The sequence below is a fragment of the Falco peregrinus genome, chromosome Z, assembly GCF_023634155.1.
Source record: "Falco peregrinus isolate bFalPer1 chromosome Z, bFalPer1.pri, whole genome shotgun sequence".
NCBI lineage: Eukaryota > Metazoa > Chordata > Aves > Falconiformes > Falconidae > Falco > Falco peregrinus.
The window spans coordinates 30,375,770-30,395,473 of record NC_073739.1 but is presented as its reverse complement, the minus strand read 5'-3'; the positions used below and the strand labels follow the sequence as shown (position 1 = coordinate 30,395,473).

The window sequence follows — 19,704 nt, the reverse complement described above, 5'->3', positions numbered from 1 at the left end:
GAGGCTGCATCTTGAATACCATGCTCAGTTTTGGGCCCCTCACTTCAAGAGGGATGTAGACATACTGGAGTGTGTTCCAAGAAGGGCGATGAAGCTGGTGAAAGGTCTGGAACATAAGCCTTTTGAGGAGCGGCTGAGGGAACTGGGGTTGTTTATTCTGCAGAAAAGGAGACTCAGGGGAGACTTTAATGCTCTCTACAACTACCTGAGATGGATGTCCGTCTCTTCTCCCAGATAACAAGCAATAGGATAAGAGGAAGTGGCTTCAAGTTGTACCAGGGGATGTTTAGTTGTGATATTGGGAAAAATTTCTTCATCAAAAGGGTGTTGAAGCATTGGACCAGGCTGCCCAGGGAGGTATTTGAGTCACCATCCCTGGAAATATTTAAAGACATGTAGATGTGGTGCTTAGGGACATGGTTTCATGGTGGACTTGGCAGTATTGGGTTAACGGTTGGACTCAATAATCTTAAAGATCTTTTCCAAACTAAATGGATCTATGGTTCCATGATATGTAGTGAAATTAACTTATACCTGTATTTTGAAGTAGCAATTACAAATGAACTGAAACTGGGCTGTAATCAGCTAGAAACTCAAATAGTGGAGTGTTATTTTGGTTGCAAGAGTCGAGCTGTTAGCCCACACTTAGTTGTAGCAGGCATTTGAGTCCCTAAAAAGAAACACTAGGGTAGTGGCTTATCTGAATAATTATGTGCACTCTGTGCTATATAATTGGAATGGTGAGGTACTTAAACCCATTTTTCTAGTTGTAAAGACAGCTAGTATTTTAGATGTGATGGTAAATTAAGGCTCTTTAAATGTCATATTTTAAGATAACATGAACTTTGAGAGGCTATATTCTTCCTACATGTTTCCAGTTTTCAATACATCGAGTAATAGATATCATATCTGAGTTAAAGTCCCTGGACATTCACCTTATGCTTAAGTAGATTTGGTAGACTCTTCTGGATTTGGAAGTGGAGGGAAATAGCATTTGGTCTAGTTTTAACTAGGTTTGAAAGTAATACATTATGACTTCCAGGCTTGGTAACTATTGTGCTTTTTAATGGGGATAAACTGTAAATATTAAGGGGATTTCACAAAATGTTCATTTAACAGTTTTCCTAGTGATTTCCTTAAGGGATCATCTGCACTATCTTAAGACCTGAGAACATGGAAGTAAAGTTATGCTACTTGGTCATGCATATGTGTTTGTTATTTACTGAACTGCAGCAAGAATATGTATCTAATTGTCAGCGGTTTACTCTGGATTGGCATTCATTCGTATGCTCTGCAGGCATTACTGTGGGAGACTAGAGAGGGATAACAGTTTCTAAGCATGCAGCAGACTGCCCTATTTTGATAGGTCTGGTATGGAGGACTTGCTTGCTGACCAGCTGAGAAAAAACTTCTTGGAAGAACTGTTCTTGTTGAGGATTCCTGTGTTCTGCACACTCTGTTTAAGTATTTCCCTTTTGCAGGGCTGAAGAACAGTTTACATTTACTTTGCTTAGAATCATAGAACCATAGAATGGTTGGGTTGGAAGGGCCCTTAATGATCATCTAGTCCAATCCCCCTGCCATGGGCAGGTACACCTTTCACTAGATCAGGTTGCTCAAAGCCCTGTCCAACCTGACCTTGAATCTTTCCAGAGATGGGGCACCTGCCACATCTCTGGGCAACCTGTTCCAGTGTTTCACCACCGTCATGGTAAAAAAAAAAAAGTTCTTCCTTGTATCTAGTCTGAATCTACCCTCTTTTAGTTTAAAACCATTACCCCTTGTGATATCTCTGCAGACCCTGCTAAAGAGTGTGTCCCCATCTTTCTCATAAGCCCCCTTTAAGTATTGCAAGGCCACAATAAGGTCTCCCCAGAGCCTTGTCTTCTCCAGTCTGAACAACCTCAATTCTGTCAATCTTTCCTCATAGGGGAGGTGTTCCATCCCTCTGATGATTTTTGTGGCCCTCCTCTGGACCTGTTCTGACAGGTCCACACCTGTCTTGTAGCGGGGGACACAGAGGTGTACTCTGTGAACATACGCAGTATTCTGGGTAGGGTTTCATGAGAGCATAGTAGGGAGGGAGAGTCACTTCACTTGATCTGCTGGCCAAGCTTCTTTTTATGCAGCCCAGGGTATGGTTGGCTTTCTGAGATGTAAGTGCACATTGCTGGCTCATGTCCAATTTTTTGCTCATCCTTGTCACCAAGGCCTTCTCTCCAAGGCTGCTCTCAATCCTTTCATCCACCAGACTGCTGATACCAGGAATTGTACCAACCCAGGTGCAGGACTTTACACTTGGCCTTGTTGAACTTGTTGAAGTTAACACTTGCCTAGTCCTCAAATCTATCAGGGTCCCTCTGGATGAATTGCTCCCCTCAAGTGTATCAACTATACCACTGCCATTGGGTGTCGTGCAGAAGGTTGTAAGAGTGCAACTCAATGCCACTATGTCATTGATGAAGATACTAAGTAGTACTTCTCCTGATACAGACCCTTGAGGAACTCTACTCATTACTGGTTTCCACTTGGACATTGAGCCATTAACTGTAACTCTTTGGCTGTGCCCTCCAGCCAATTCCTTATACATCTAACAGCTGACCCATCAAACCCATCTCTCCTGCCTTAGTTGAAACATGCTTCTGTAGACATGTTTAGAGAGATCTGTTAGGTTACATGGTAAAGCTCATCTGCACACCCACACAGGAGCACAGAGCAACAATGCTGGATAATCATACCCTGCCTAATGAACGATTTTTCAGGCCCATCGCAGGATTTATCAGCTTGTCAAAGGCCCACCTCCTCAAGCCTAGAGGAGCACACGGGCACAGTGACAGGCAGGGAACCCAAATTAAGGACCTGAAGGAGGGCACAGCCCATCAGGTGTGTAACCTGACAAGGGCTGTCCCTGAGGAGCCATCAGTCCCATTGTCTAGACATGACACCCATACCCATGAGTCAGTGTGGGAGCATCTTTTGAACTGGGGGCTGGAGTTGTTACTGTCAAGAGTATGGAACATGTAGGGTGCAGGGTAAGAGCACTTTGGGATTACAAAGGACTTTGGTTGTTTTGGAGGGAAGCCAAATGCAGGGGAATGGAGGCATTTAGGTGGTTTGGGGAGGAGCAAACATAGGAAAAGAGAGGGGCAAGGGGATTTAGAAGGCCAAGCATGTGTAACTACATGACTGGTCAGTACATGTGTCTAGCCATGCCCTGTATCTGATCAGTGCAGTCTGTCTTACCTTCTCTGTTAATTCCTAACTTCTTCCTGGAGGAGCTCCTCTCTGTGTGCATGTGTGTCTGTGAGGGCCCTGAGTGCCAGCAACTCCTTAAGTCAGCCAAGGGTGCAAGCAGCTGGAGAGAGTGGCATGAGTGGATTTGAGTGCCAGCAACAGGAGTGGGAACTTGGGTCTGTGGGGCCCATACGTCGGTGGTGCCAGGAGCTGGATCAAGTGAGGTTCTGCGCGCTGCAGCTGGAGTGTGACTGCAGGTCAGAGGGGTAGTGTGCCTGACCACCAGTGGCTGCAGAGGCTGGAGTGAGTGAAACAAAGTGCCAGACAGTGGGGAAGGACCAGGGTCGAAGTCCCTGTGTCCATAGTGCCAGCAATTAGAGTAAATGACTGAGCATTAAATGTGAAGAGCAAGCCAGGCTAGCCTGCATGTAGGTGAAGTGGCCAGGTGTGTGTGCCTCTCTAAGGGAGAGACCAGAGGAGAGGCTGGCTGTTGCAGTGACTAAGTGAGTCCGTAGTGTGATGCCATAGGTTCTGGGGAATGTGTAGCTCTGAGGGCAAGACCATGGGGACCTGGCTACTGCGAGAGCAGTGGACTTGCGGCCATCTGGTGTCTGTGTGTCAGGGTGTGAGGCCATGGTGGGGCATGGAGGGGGGAACTACTGGGGGAGCAGGAGATTCCCAGTCAACTCTGTGTATGCCTATGTGTTTGCATGTGTACTAGCAACCAGACACCAGTCTGTACCTGCAGCTGGAGTGGAGCATTGGCATCAAAGGCATGTATGTCCAGGTGACAGCAATTGTCGAGACTGCAAGGGGACAGCTACTGGGCAGGCTGGGCGTCCGAGTCCAGCTGCTGGGGGACCCATCTTGCACGTATGTGTATGTATTCTCACTAATGGACCTCTGTTCTGCTCAGCCAGAGAAGGGAGCAGGGTGAGGCTGTTGGTGCCATTTGTGTTCATGTGCATGCTGTGTGTCTTGGTTGATCTGTTGTAACTGGCTGTGGTGTGTATCTGTTGTATACGTGTGCTCTGTGTGTGCGCGCGCACCTGGTAGGAATCATAGAATCATTTAGGTTGGAAAGGACCTTTATGTTCAAGTCCAACCGTTAACCCAGGACTGCCAAGTCCACCACTAAACCGTGTCCCTAAGCACCACATCTACTTTTTTTTTTTTTAAACACCTCCAGGGATGGTGATTTCACCATGTCCCTGGGCAGCCTGTTCCAATGCCTGACCACCCTTTTGGTGAAGGAAGTTTTTCCTATTATCAAATCTAAACCTCCCTTAGCATAACTTGAGGCTGTTTCCTCTTGTCCTATTGCTTGTTCCTTGGGAGAAGAGACCTATCCCACCTGTCTACAACCTCCTCACTACTAGTTGTATGTGGGAGCTTGGAGCTGCTGAAGTATTGCCTCTTTTGGGCTGCCAGGTGCAGCCTGATTTTTCTTTTAAGTCTCCTTTGGTGCCAGCCTTTCACCTCCACAGTGTTCACTACAAGCGGAGAGCTTGTTCATGACTCGAGTCTTCTCACAAATGCTTTTAAGTATGCTGGAAGGCAAGTGGCTTTCCTTACAGGAGTATTTTAATAAGAGTATGGCACTCATTTCCATAAGTAATATTAGATGATTTACAGTCTCCTTTTTTGGGACCAACTACATATTGGATTTTAGTAGTGCTTTCGCCATGTAACTGTGAGACAAATGCTCAGAAGAGTGAAAAAAGAAGTAGTGTACTTATTCTTGCAGGCCGTCTTTATTTTTTCTGAGCTGATGAAAAATGAATACCTGAATTTCCACTGGAACTGGAGAAACCTGACCTGTCAGTTAGTTCTTATGTATGTGAATTACTGTGAATTACTCAGCACACCCATGAAGTGGGTACAGAACTAAAACGCAGTATTCCACTCAACAGAAGGTAAACTTAAAAGAGCAACAAAACCCCCTGAACAAATGCATCAGGAAGCATGCAGCACTCTGCATTCTGGGGGTAGTGCTGGTTTCACAGTAATGTCAAAATACTATGTACTGTTTCAAATTAACTGCATGCTGCGTTTGTGCTTAGTAGATCTTTGTTTTAAGAAGACAGAGACAACAAATGTGTAAAGGTTGTTTTAAACTTCTTTTTCTGTTTGGGGATGGGGAGGAGCTGCTTTTTCTGTGTTAAGATGGATACCTGCTTTATTAAAGTTAGGGCACTGGTGCCATCTGGTGGTGTTAATGCATTCCCAGAGGTGGAACAAACGGCTTGTGAGGAATTCCAGTGAGATGTGAGAAATTGCTGGCATGATACTAACAAGAATACACGGATGTAGTTGGTGCCTTAACATATAATTATGCAGTTGAAGGAAGTCATAAAAGATGCACATGGGCTGGTAATAGCAAATTTAAATCTTGAACCATATTTCTTTTTGCTCAACAAAAAGGTTTGTTTCTAGTATTTCTTTTATTAAATAGTGCTTTGCAAACATAACATGAAGAATTTTGACGTTTACAATATTTTAAAATGGAATTTGGAAGCAAAATTTTCTTTTTTTAATAGATTTGTTGAACCTAGCACAACTTTCTCACTGTTAGTATGTTTGAAGTTGCTGTTCTCTTTTTACTTTTTTAAGTGGTTGAGACATTAAGTTTGAAAATAAAAATTCAACAAGGTAAACCTGACAACATTTGAAATAAACAGTTTTGATATCTGAAGCCAATGCTACCACAAGTATTGTTTTCTTTATCCTTCCACCTTTTAAAAAAGGTGTCCTGCATCTTAAGTTGTTTACCTGAGGCAATACCCTCATCATTCTCTAGAATACTGTGTAGGCTATATTGACTTTGTTAGCAATGAAAGTAAAACTATGACTACTTCTCCAGTTTTCTTGAAATTAATTTCTGACTCATAAATGTCGTGTTCTGTGATGGAAAGATCTGCAGAAGTGCAGGGTACTTTATATAAAGATGCTACAGTTTTTAAATTCATTTGACTTAGCTGTAAGTCTTTTGATCTGTTGCAGGTCAGCATGATGTTATTCTAAGTTACTGCTAAATACATTTCCTTGTGGAACAGAGGTCAGTCTGTTCAGCCATTAACAACTTCCAACTTTCTCTTGCAATTGAGTACCGTAACAGGCTATTTTTCTGTTTTAATCCAGCTAGATGAAGAGGCACGAAGAATTCTGTGCTTGTATTTGTAATCTCTGACTTCATGACCATGCAACACTGCCTTCAGTTGCATTATGCTAAAAGTGTGAATTAAGACTTAACCTAATCAGGCATTAGTTCTCTAGTTCCATGATTATGTTCACTATGTCAGGAACCTTTTGTGGATCCTGTCTTGGTGGAATGAGGTGTTTGCAGGCCTGTTCAGCTAATGTAGGTTGTGGAATTAGATGGAAACAGCTGCTAAAATAAAAAATATTTAATAGTATTTAAGCACTGAATATTGATATTTCAATTAATATTTAAACAGTTAATTTATCATTATTTATTGGACATCCTTGAGAATAATTGAGATTTTTTAAATGGGTTCCAGCAAAAGAGCATCACATGCAACTCTGCATTGCTTTCAGGTAATACTAATTTTTTTCTCTGAATGCAATCAAAGAAATTCACAGTGGAGTTGCTAAAGAGATTTTTATTTGCATTGTACCAAAATTCTTGCCTAGTGCTATCATCAATATCTTGTATCATTGTATTTATAATTCCTTTAGCAATATAGCAAGGACTGTCATCTTTTCTACAGTTTAATTCAGTTTGTTGTAGACCTAGGTTTGTCTACTGGGTTTCTTCTGCATGCAGTCACTAACGAAAGTGTGTGAGGCTTATGCCTGGCAAAAGCCAGGCCATCGTAAGCATCAGATTTGTAAATTTTCTTTTCCACACTGTTCTGCATCTGAGCAAAGTTCCACTGTTGTAATGTTTTGTTCTTAGAGCTGTGACTTTGATGACAACTGTCCTTGTGAATTGAGGTGTATCTGCTGCTTCTATTACTGTTGTTGTTCAGCTTTTAGTGCTGTATGACCATAGTACCTTGCAGTAAATACTCAGCAAAAATACTGGCATCTGCCATACGGGGCTTTTTTTCCCAGGCTCTCCACTGTGAGCACTATACTTCTGCTATTTGATGAAGTAATGTTATTATGCTATATTTCAGCAAAAGAAAGATACATGTGCTTATCCTTTTAAAATAGAGCAAATTTGTAATTGTAAATCCTTGAGGCATTGACTTAAGTTCTGGATTTGTACCTGGTAAGAGTAACTTCCTGTTTTGCTTTACAAAGCTAGATGGTACCAGTGAGAGTTACAGTTTGATAATCGGTCAAGTTATTAAGAGCAGTCATAGCAGTTGAGCAGTCCTTTAAAGAAAATCCTTTTAGAATATTAGTTACTCGCGTCTGAATTGTCAGTGTGCAGGATCAGGAGAGTGATCCACTTGTCTGGTCTTCGACAACTGTCTGGATATAAAAATGAACTGAATTTCCCTGTTTTTTTAAAAAAATTAAAAAATTTTTTAGCTTTTATAGTGCATCACTGTATTCCTGTAACCAGAACATGAAGAATATGGTTAGTGATTTAGGACCAACTTGGTTGTCGGCTTTTTCCTTCCAAGTTGAGTGCTCCTTTATGCTTCCAGCTGATCCCCTTGCCCTCTTCCAATAGCATTGAAGGAAAATGCATGATGATTTCTTTTGAAAGACTTTTGCTCAGAAGTTTATGTTGTGATGTGCTCTAAGAATGTTGATAAACCTCTGACTCATTCTCTTCAGAAGCAGTGTCATTGACTGCTCAGTTCAGATTTTGCTGCAGAAAGATCTTTTTTGGTGGCAAGTGCCTTCTGGACTTTCTCCTGTCCATATGAGGGACTTTCCATCTTCAGTGAGGACTTTTTTAATGGGTTCCAGCAAAAGAGCATCTCATGAATTGCTTTTGGTTGGTAGTAATTTCTTCTTTGAATGCAGTCAAAGCAATTCACAGTGGAACTGCTAAGAGATTTTTATTTGCATTGTTCTGAAGTTCTCATCTAGTGCTATCATTAGTATCTTGTTGCATCATTGTATTTATAATTCCTTTAGCAATACAACAGTAAAATCAATAACTATAGGCTGCGCTTTTGGTATTTTTTTGTAATTTTTTTTGAGCAGGAAGATGGAAGCAGTAGTACTCTTCACCTGTCTCTAACATCTGAGTGTTTTGTGTGTGCCTCAGTAAGAGTTGCTGCCTTCTATCAAGCTAATCTATTCATGTAATATTGTCTTCTGGCTAAAGCCAATGTGAAGATCTTTTTTTTAAAAAAAAATAATATAATTTTAATTGGAAAAATATCCAGAGTTTCTAGAAACATGAATTACTTCCTTGAAAGTATTTTTTGAAACTTAAGATACAAAGAGCAGATTAACAGTAAATATAGCTTGAAAACTCAGAATAATACTTATTTGGCTGTGGATCTTCAATCCAAAAATCTTTTCTTTTCCTGCAGACTGATCAGTATCTAGTCCATAGGTTTTATGGTTCAAGGTTTCTGCTTATTTATTTTGTTATTTTTGTGTTATGTCACATATGTCATTTGTGAAGGCTATGAATTTCTTTTCATTTCACCATCACATGGTGACGGGACTACTGGGATTTTTGAGTAATTTTCCTTGCCTGTATGTGTCCTTTCATAGGAGACTGTATTATGTCTTTTTTTCTTTTTTCGTCCTCGAAGGATCTAATTCTTTTTCTTTCTTTTTCTTACTCAGAAGTGCCCCTGCCCCCACTGTTATCTCAAATTAATAGATATACTTAGATACTTCTAGGTGAATTTAGTTAGCTAAGTATTTCTTTGTGGCAGCTGGACTTTGAGGAATTTTGGATGTTAACTTTCAGAATATTTTTCTGTCTTTTCAGGTCTCTGGATGGCAGACTCTGAAAAGAAATGCTGTTTTAAGAGGTATGCCTCGTGTAGGCCTAATACTCTGGACTAGTGTGTATATAAATGATAAGGCCATACTTCTAAGGAGTCCCTCTGCTGATCCTCGCTGTCAGCTTGCATGAATGATAGTTTTCAGTGCTGAAATTGGTTTAAATCAGGCCTGTCTTATTGGTGACACAGTTTTATTAGAGAGATCTGTGATATACGGCTTACCTTTTTGCTTGATCATCTTAACAGAAGACTGCCTTCGTGGGTGAAGGGTAGTGTGAACAAAACCAGTTGACTATCTGACATGTGCATATCCCTGCTGACATTGTTCTGACTCTGTGTGTGGGGGTTTATTTGTTCTTTGTTTTTTAATTGGGAGTAGTAGTCCAGATGCCTTTGTAATTGTCTTCACGTGCTTCCTGCTGGTGGTGGTATAAGACTTACCAGACAGTGAGCGGCTGACATACCAACAGTGTGGTATAAAGTAATGTCAGTTGGAAACAAGATGAAGAAATACAAATCCTTGTGCAAGTCGCCTTTTTTGTGTATTATCTGGATGTCTGGAACATTTTGTGTGTGTTTGTGCTGGATTTTCATGTTTGCGCATTTAAGGGGACTTCCTCTTCTCTCTCCATTGATGATATGTTGTTTCTGAATAACTTGTTGCTTTACGGCTGTTAGGAAAGCAGTCTCTTCAAAATTAAATTTGATAACTCTTCTATTATGTCTGCCATCCATTTCAGGAATCATAAGTGGTAGATTTTGAAAAAGCAGGCTTTGTTTGTCTTCTGAAGAGACAGATTGGTCTAACAGTCTTTTCAGGGCTCTTGTTGTTTTCATTTTTTTTGAACAGGACCTCTTAATTCTTTTCTAGGCACTCATGCTGGTTTTGCCTGGGATAGAGTTAATTTTCTTCTTAGGAGCTGGTGCAGTGCTGTGTTTTGGATTTGGTGTGAGAACAATATTAGTAACACATTGATTTTTACTTGTTGCTAGGTGATGTTTATGTTAAGTCAAGGACTTTTCAGCTTCTCAGGCCCTGCCAGCAAGAAGGTTGGAGGGCCACAAGAAGTTGGGGGGAGACACAGCCAGGACACCTGAGCTGAACTAGCCAAAGGGGTGTTTCATACCATAGAACATCATGCTGAGTATATAAATGGGGTGGGGTGGTGGCCAGGGCCTGCAATCACTGCTCAGGGACTGGTTTGGCATTGATCAGCAGGTGATGAGCAATTGTATTGTGCATCACTTGGGTTTTTTTCCTTTCCCTTTTGGATTTTATTCCCCTCCCATTCTCTCTCCTTGCCATTGCTGTTGTTGGTATTTTATTTTATTTTATTTCCATTATTAAATTTTTCTTATCTCAACCCTTGAGTTTTACCTTTTTCCTAATCCTCCGCCCCGTCCCTCTGAGCAGGGGGCAGTGAGTGAGCGGCTGCATGGTACTTAGTTGCTGTCCAGGGTTAAACTACAACAGCGCTTCTGAAGGTTTCCTGTACAGTGCTGATTTGTTTTGTTCTGATTAAAAAATAATTCCCAATGTAGTAGTACTAACAACTTGAGTTAAAAGTGGCTCCTCGTGCTATTGGCTGAGATTTTGGTGTTGCAGGTTTTTATGCTGTGTTTACAAAGCTCCCGAATAAAATGATGCTAAGAGTAAAGGAAGATACTGATACTTCCAATGCATCTGTGGACAGAAATCAAGAAGATGGTGTTGCACTATTCTTGGAGGTGCACACTTGTAGGATAAGAGGCATTTCAGACAAATTGCAACACAGGACATTCCTATGAGAAAGTCAGAGTACTTTTTGCCAGTGAGGGTGGTCAGGGCCTGGAACAGGTTGCCTAGAGGGGCTGTGGAATCTCCATTCTTCAAGGTTCTCTAAAGGCAGCAGTGATAGGCCAACAGCAACTCAGTTTAAGTGGGCGTACTTTACGTGCATGGATGGATTAGAGCAGTCTGGAGGTTACTTTCAATCTACGTTATCCTATGTATCTATGTAGCCTGCTGCAGGTTCACTTTTTTTGCATTTTACATTTCCTGTAAAAACAGGTGAGGTGCAGGTCAGAGTGTTTTGCTTTGGCTTTCTTTAAAAAGAAGCATCTGTAGCTGAGAAGCGTTTTGTGATTATAGAACCAAGGAGTTAGAGTAACTTATCCCTATCCCAGCAGCATGGTTTTGAGAGGGAGGATCATGCTTTGCCTGTAGCTTTCACTTGTTGTCTAGATAAAGGGTGAGAAAGTTTTTAGATTTTTTTTATCCCTGTTCAGTCAGTGGATTGAGAGTCTCAGAAAGTTACCTATAGTTCTTTCAGTTTATTGGAGATTGCTTGCTGTAGCAGGTAACTGCATAGAACAACTAATCATAGAATCCTTTATATTGGAAAAGACCTTTAAGATCATCAGGTCCAACCATTAACCCAGGACTACTGAGTCCACCCCTAAACTACGTCCCTAAGCACCGCGTCTATGCATTTTTTAAATACCTCCAGGGACGGGGATTCCAATGTGTCCTTTTGGCAGCCTGTTCCAGTGATTGACCACCCTTTCCATGAAGAAATTTTTCGTAATATCCAATCTAAACCTTGCCTGGTTCAACTTGAGGCCATTTCCTCTTGTCTTGTCACTTGTTATCTGGGAGAAGAGACTGACCCCCACCTGCCTACAGCCTCCTCTCAGGTAGTTGTAGAGAGCAATAAGGTGTGTGTCCCCACACCCAAGCCTCCTTTTCTCCAGAATGAACAAACCCAGTTCCCTCAGCCGCTCCTCAAAAGACTTGTGCTTCAGACCCTTCACCAGCTTCGTTGCCCTTCTCAGGGCATACTCCAGCACCTCTACATCCCTCTTGAAGTGAGGAGCCCAGAACTGACCACAGTATTTGAGGTGCAGCCTCACCAGTGCCAAGTACAGGACAATCATTTCACTTGTCCTGCTGGCTACAGTGGTTCAGATACAAGCCAGGATGCTCTTGGCCTTCTTGGCCACCTGGGCACACTGTTGGCTCATGCTCAGCCAGCTTATCTAGTGCACGCGTAGGTAAAGGTAGTGTAATAGTGTGGGAAGTTCACAGGATCATAGGATAATCCAGGTTGGAAAAGACATCAGGAGATAATGTAATCCAGCTGCTCAAAGCAGAGTGTAAACTGTGAGGTCAGACCAGGTTGCTCAGTGCTTTATCCAGTTTGAACATTTCCATGCTCTAAAGCTGTGAGCTTACTTGGCAATGTATATTTGGAGGTGGCTTTGGACTTTTGTTGTTTTTCTTCTTCAAGTTAGATTACATGTTTTGGAAGTTTCTGAATTCACTTTTAGCTTTCGTTTTAATGTGTCATGTTTGAGAGATGGGAAGATGATATTTGTGGAAGATACCACCTGGAGTTCAGATCTGGAAAAAGCTCATTCCCTTTTTCAAAGGAAGATATTAAAAGGAAACCTGGATTTACCTAGAAAATAGAAAAATAGTTTGGTTAAAGCAAGCTGGCTAATCTTAATGTTTCTTAGTCAAACTTCATGTTTTGGGCATTCTGTAGTTTTGCTGTTTAGTTCCAGTTTGTATGTGATTTTTAACATGGATTAATTGTATGTACGGGAAGTGCCAGCAGTCTAAGCAGAAGTATGTCACTTCATTCAGAATTGTTCAGAGAAATCCAGCAGCTGGTAAACATGCTTTTCCTCCTTTATTGATGATGCTGTATGTTAATACGCTAAAGGTACTCTGAGAGTAAAAACAGGTACTGAGGCTTCTGAAGGATGCTGAGATTTTATCGATAGATGTCATCTTGCTTTTACAGGAGCCCAGCAATTAAAAAACATTAGCTAGGTTTTCAGTTGCTTTGTTGATAAACTCAAATAGTATTCCAACTGAAATTTGCAAGCTGATTAGAGTGATGTAAAATCCTAAATTTTTAGTAAATTAAATTTTTAATTCATTACTGTTGTGCCTACTCATAATGTTGAAGTAATAGGTAGTCTTTATAATATTAAGGTGGAGCTAAGATTACATAGAAATAGGGCTCGGGGATTTATTTATGATATGCTTGTCAGCATTAATGTCTTGGAAATTTTTGTATCTTCTGTTTGCTTCTAATCTTCAGATCTAATCCATGGGGTTTTTTTCCCCTGCAGCAGTGTACTTTACATATATACGGTTACTTGAAAAATATGTTTTTCTTGAAAACTTTTACTTGAAAAATTATCATGGGTTGATAAGAAATTGGCTGTCTTATATGATGAAAATCACTTTTAACTTTTGTTTGGCAGTGGACTGTAGGAACATGGGAATGTTGGGACTCCTTCCCAAGAACAGATGAGTGGTTTGAATAGGCTAATACCCCTGTTCCTTGTAGCCAGGAATGTGGAACTAAGTATTGTGAGAGGTAGCTTAGCTTCATATTTTGTAGTATGACTGTGCATCCTTTTCAAAGACATTAATAATAAAAAAGTAGTTGATGGTGAAATTTGCAGTTATGTTATTTACTTTCCTCTGAAGTGATACAGAACAGACAGGTGGTGAATGTGGAATTATTTTGTATTTTTGATTTGATGCTGTTAGTAATTTATTTAATTTCTTATGAGGCTGTAACATTAGTCCTATTGCTTCTTTATCTACGTCAGTAGTTTTGCTAAACTTTTTTGTTTTCCTCTTTCACTCTGGGAAGCAATTGAAGCTGTTCAGTCTGAGTCTTTAATTATGTTGTCATGTTGGTAACAGCCATTTTGTTGCTGGCTTCTCCCTTTCTAAACAGATATGAACTGGTCTGACTTTTTGTTCTTTTTTAATAAGGCTTCTTATTATTACTGTTAAACTGTTTTGAAAAATAAGAGGCATTACAGTTTTATTCTTTTTCTTGAGACTAGAGGACACAGGTCTCAACTGCACAAAATGCAGGCTAAAGTGGAGTCTTGACACTGGCAGTTTGCTTACAGACCTTAAAAGTTGCATTGTATATCGGAGGTTCCAAGCTGTATTGAAGCTACCCTGCCTGGACCTCTGCCTATGCAGAGGAGATATCATTCTCTTGTTTTAGCAGCTTTAAGATAACAGTGTGGACCAGGTCTTCTGGAGATACATGTTACTGTGTCTCGTTTTGAAACTGAGATTTCTACTGCCCAGGAGAAACCTGTTGCCATTCTGCTGCTTCTTCCAGTAGTTCCCAGTTTCTGTTCTTTGAACATCTAATGAGAGGGGTTTTGTGTCATTCTTGAAAGGTGTATAACATTTTCGTAAGGTTGATTTGACAAGCTTGATCTGGATATTTTAGAAGACATATATTTGCCATTGCCAAAAAGCACGTGATTTTGTTTCCCATTCAGTCAGTGAAGTGTGTATTATCTTTGCTATCCTCCTCTTCTGGCACAATGGGCATTATTAACATTTTGAAGTATTTTCACCTTGTTCATTGTATGGTTCGTTCATTGTTGTCATAATATTATACCTCATCTGAACGGTTTTTTAATTGTTGCAGGGTGTTGGTTTTTTTCTAGTGGCAATCCTTGTCTCTGCTGTAGTGGGGGAAAACTGTCATACTTTTTCTAGAAAATAATTTCTTTGCTTCAGTTTTCACCATAATATCTTTGGCTCTGCTACCTTATTAGTGCTTGGATTCAGTCTGTAGTGATCCTGAACACCTTTTTCTGAATTACTGCCTAGGCAGGTAACTACAGTTGTATTGATAGTGCCTTTTAAAGTACCCTTGTAGCTTCATTTCTCTTTTGCCTATCATGAATGTTTTCCGGTGTGCTGACTTTCTATTTAACTTGTGGTTTGAAGCCATCTCCTGAACTCTTTTCAAAGAGTGATGTTGAATAGCTCTTCCCCAGTGCTATAGATATGTACTTCATGCAGTAGATTGTTTAACTGGAGACCTCATGCACTAACATTTGAAGGTTTTAATATGTGGCTGGTTTTCAATTAGTTAGAAATAAAAGTATCAAACACAATTTAGAAAAGTAATTCAGTTTTCTAGTGGAGATTCTGACCTATCTTGTGTACTGCAAAACCAAGTTGCGCTTTCATTCTTCGATAATGGCTAGTCTCTAGCTTAATTATAAAATCTCAAATACCATAAAGTAAGTTTGATATTTTTTTTTAAGTGACTTATCTGTGAATTCTTAACTGGAAGTCTTCCTAGTCATTTTTGTATAGGACAGTGCAGACTTTAATGGGTGGGTGTCGGATGTGCATTTCCATAGGTTATAATGAAGTATAAAGTACTTTTTCAGTGCTGTTATGGTTCAGATCAGTCTGAAAGTTTGCCTTTTGATGGTTCTTTTTCTTAGCATCACTTCATTAAACATAGAAAAAGAATATGACAAATGAAATTAAAATCAGACAACCTTGTTAGAGTATTTCTGTGAAATTTGAGGAGCAAGTGCCACCATTCAAATTCTGAAATGTATTCCAATCTAAGTTAGATGAAAACCAGTATTTGTGAGCCAGGGACAGTAAAGTCACTTTAATGGAAAACAGTGTAATTCAGTGACTTCTGCAGTGCAGGAACAAAATGTAATAGGCTTTAAGGCAGTTTAGCCTGCTCTGTTAATTAACTCAAATGCTGTCAACTTACAGCAACAGCACAATTTTATTTTTGATATATTTTAAAAAATAAAATATACCTATATCTAGAAGGTAACAGTTTGATTGTTAAGGCATGGGCTCTGTGTGGTGATTTCTGTAAAAGCAATTGGGGTTGCTGCAAAAAAGTTAAATGAGCTGTTTCACTTTTCATTTCTGAATTTTCTTCCTTTTAATGATGTTATGCCATCCCTTGCTCTGAAGAGAGAAAACTTTCTAGTTCAAGTTTCTTAGTATTACAAACTTAAGCTCTGCCAATTAGACTATTTTAGTTTGTAATGTGTTCTTTAATTAACTTGAGTTTAAGTAAAGTGGGATTCCAGGATGTTTCTTTTTCAGCTCCATTGTTGAGACACAGCTTCAAAATTATGCTTCAACCATACTGGCACAAAGCAAACACAAATGTGGTCAAACCTACTGTGCCAAATCAGACTTGGTTATTTCGACTTTTCAGTTATCAAGTGCTTTCATTTATCAAATTGCTTTGAGAACTTTTCTTTCTCCAAATTTTTGTGAATTTTCCCGTTACTGCACTGAATGTGGTGGCTTAGATCAATAGAATAGTAGGGTTTCAACTTGAATCCAAGTCCCTTAGTTGGTAAAGGAACTTCCTAATAGCATGCTGGAAAGACTGTTTTCTATGCTATTAAAATTTTGACTTGCAAAATAGTGTGTGTTTTACATAGTTTCACTTCCGTTAAGTCATTTAAAAGTTAATGCTATCATTTTGCGTGTATGCATGCACATGCATATGCAGTATATAGAGCCTAAAGCTGTATAGAAATATCTTTAGGGTTAATTCTAATTAATCATTTATTCCCAGATGACTTTTACCTGATTACTACAGCTGTGTTATTTTATAATATGTCTTTTCTGCAGACACCAAAGATGCTAACGAGAAAGATTAAGCTTTGGGACATTAATGCCCATATAACCTGTCGTCTGTGCAATGGATACCTGATTGATGCTACTACTGTAACAGAATGCTTACATACTTGTAAGTAGAAGTTTAATTAAGTTAAAGAAACTGTTTTTTTAACTTGATGTGCAACATATTTTAATGGGTTTTAGTTGAAATAAAAACATCTATTGTGCATCAGCCAAAATAATGTGTGCTTTACTACACAATGTTTGGGTTTTTTTAACAGATTATTTGCTTTTTTAGCAAAGCAAAGGTAGAGAACATTAAAACTGTACTGCACAAACTTGAAGCCATATACAATTAATGATAATGTATGCATTCAAGCATGCACTCTGTCGGAGTGTGGAATGCGTAGTTCTCTCTTCTGTTTTAGTTGACATAGCATATGTTTCTCTACCTGGAGCTTTCCACATGTCTCTTGCTCTCTCCTGTTTCTCTGCAGAAAGCAGCCCTAGTTTATCGATAAAGAATAAGTATATTGTATTGTACCCCAGAAATAAGTATTTTTTCCAAAATACTGTGATGAGGTAGTTGTTTGTTGTTATGTTTCTTTATGAATTTCTAGTTTCACAACAGTGAAGTACGCCCTAGTATCTTGCAAAGCTTTGGTCATCAAGAAAACTGGACATGTAAGTCCATTCCAGCATCTTTGTTGTTGACATCATGGGATATAGGAGTGCTGGGGTTTGCAGTATTCTGATGGAAACTTTATATATTAGCACAGTTCCAACTAAAGATCTGGAAAGATTCCTTCTGAGGAGAAGCACCCTTATAGTGCAGAGTAGTAACTCCAAAACTATTTTCTGTCTTGGATCTGTTCCAATCCTCAGTTTCCTTTGCCAAGGTAGGTATCAGCTGAGGAATTAACCTTCAGTTCAGAAGGCCTGCTGTAGTGACTTTAAATATCCTCTGTAGCAGCCACATTGATGGCTTTTACACCTTATCTTACAGGGTTTTGCCAAAAGTATTTTTTCTGTGTCTTCAGAATCCCTGCAGTCTACCAGTCCATCCTTGTCACCCAGCAGCTTCCATTTCTCCAGTTTTGTCTGTTCAGAGCTTGGAATATCACTTGTTTGGTTTATACAGACCTCTGTTAATCTATGAAATGGTATTTGCCGTGCAACTTCAAACATCCCATGTTTTAAAATGCTTCTGTCACAGTATTTTATTCTTATTCTGATAAAGCTAGTATGTTGTTTGAGTAGCTCAATGAGTCATAGTTCTAAACTTTCTTGGAGGGAAATTATTTGGTGGCAGTGTCTCCATCTCCACAAAATGAAAGTTTTAGCATACTTATTCTTCACCTAAAATATCTTACAAAGGGGAAATACAATGCTCATGATTTGTCAGATACTAAGTTTTCCATTGTATTTAAGTTAAAAGTTCTATTCATCAGCTTTAATGACTTTGTTTTTCTTGTCATACTTTCCATGTCATTTTGGTTATTCTCATGTCCCTTCTGTGTCTGTTTTGCATCTAAATTTCCATAGTGTTCTTTTTGAAGTGCAGGGATCCTTAAGCTTGACTTCTACTTAGCTTTGCCCCTCAATTCTTTACTGCTGTGATTAACAACATAATATACAAAGGCAGTATTATAACAAGTTGACATGGCTGACATAGAACTGGCATGTCATTTTTCTTTTTTCTTAAAAAAACCCCAGAACAATCCCTCAACTGACATAATCTACACCATTTCTTAAATTTGCTTATAGTGAAAATTTTTAGATTAATCCATAGTGCTACAGTTCTTGCTTCAAAAGCCATGGAATGCTCCTTGCTAGCTTCTGCTTCCTTTGGGTTTCTTTTCTTCTTCCATTGTGGCATGTCCCTCCTTTATTTTGGCTGTTTATCTTTCATAATACTACTTCCATGTGTGTCCTGTAGAATTGCAGTTTCTGAGAAGAGCCACACAGCCCTCTCTTTTTTTAAAAACTTTATACATGTTGACATTGTTTGTATTATGTACATTATTGGTAATAATAGTCATTTCTGGAAAAACATTCTTGCAAAATGTATCCTGAAATTGCCCTGTCTGTTGAGATTGTGAATTTTCTGCTGAATTACAGTACCTTGAAATGTTCTGTTTCTACTCAGAACTGCACAGTTGTCTTACCTTTGTCATTACTTTTTTTCTAATTTCCTGCCCTTCAGTTGTTCAGAGACTCTTCACTTTAGTAGTAAATACAGATCATGAGTCCTTTGAGAATAATTTGGAGGACCAGGGTCAGCCCTTTGGAGGGACGTGGCCAACTTCTTTTGTAACAGAATTCAGGGGAAACCAAGCTTTTTTGCTCCCTTTCTTACTTGTTTCTCTGCTATAGCTTTAGTTTGTTGGTGACAGGCAGGCCTATAAGTCAGTAGATAAAAGCTGCATTAGTAGTATCTCAGTTTACATCTGTTTCCTGATGAGAATTCTAGGTTAGCAGATACATGCAAGTCTTGTTAAACTTACACATTTGTAGTAGGAGTTTCATTACTGTTCATGTGTAAAAGCTGTCCTTGTGTGTTATGAAAGGTATTGTTTTGTGAATTCATGAGGACAATGAAAGACCAACCATATTTTTTGAACTAGAAACAGAAATTTAAAAAGTCAACAGGAATGAAATAAAAAAAAAAAAAAAGTGGGGATTAACTTTGTCTGTTCCTTTTCTAATGGAAGTTCTTTAATAAGTTTAAGTGTAATGTAAAAGTAATCAGAAAAGGTACAGCTCAGTTTAGGCCTACAATCAGTGCCCGATTGTTTGAATAAATGGAGGTTAGAGACTTTGGAAATCACAGGTAATGGAAAAACTGTAGCAATACTATTTTTTCAGAACCTAGAACAGTTCCTATGTTGGCTGGCCCATACTTCTAGGACTTGTGGTTTCAGGAGATTTTAATGCCTGAAAATTCACAGGCCTTGTGAATAAAGAACCAATCTAGAAGGCTTCAGCACCCTCCATAAGCTATCTAGTTGCATTTATTTGGATGCTGTGCTTAAACAAATAAACATTCCAGAACCTGAGCTGTCTTGTGACAAGTTCAGTTTAGACGGAGTTAACGTTTACCCAGTCCAAACTGGAAGATGTACCCAAATGGGCTGTTGT

At 39.4% G+C, this 19,704-nt stretch overlaps 1 protein-coding gene across 11 annotated transcripts in view; it reads left to right on the top strand.

Annotated features, from left to right (window-relative positions):
• Positions 1 to 19,704, top strand: part of PCGF3 (polycomb group ring finger 3) — a 60,854-nt gene that overhangs the window by 24,746 nt on the left and 16,404 nt on the right. For 6 of the 11 annotated variants that reach the window (XM_055790751.1, XM_055790752.1, XM_055790749.1 and 3 more), the window contains 2 exons: positions 9,110 to 9,152; positions 16,576 to 16,693. In XM_055790751.1, coding sequence (XP_055646726.1) covers positions 16,585 to 16,693 — 109 coding nt within the window. In that variant the 5' untranslated portion in view covers positions 9,110 to 9,152; positions 16,576 to 16,584. Of the gene's footprint in view, positions 1 to 9,109; positions 9,153 to 16,560; positions 16,694 to 19,704 lie in introns of those variants that run through there. The other 5 variants (XM_055790756.1, XM_055790755.1, XM_027780280.2 and 2 more) reach the window with 2 other exon arrangements.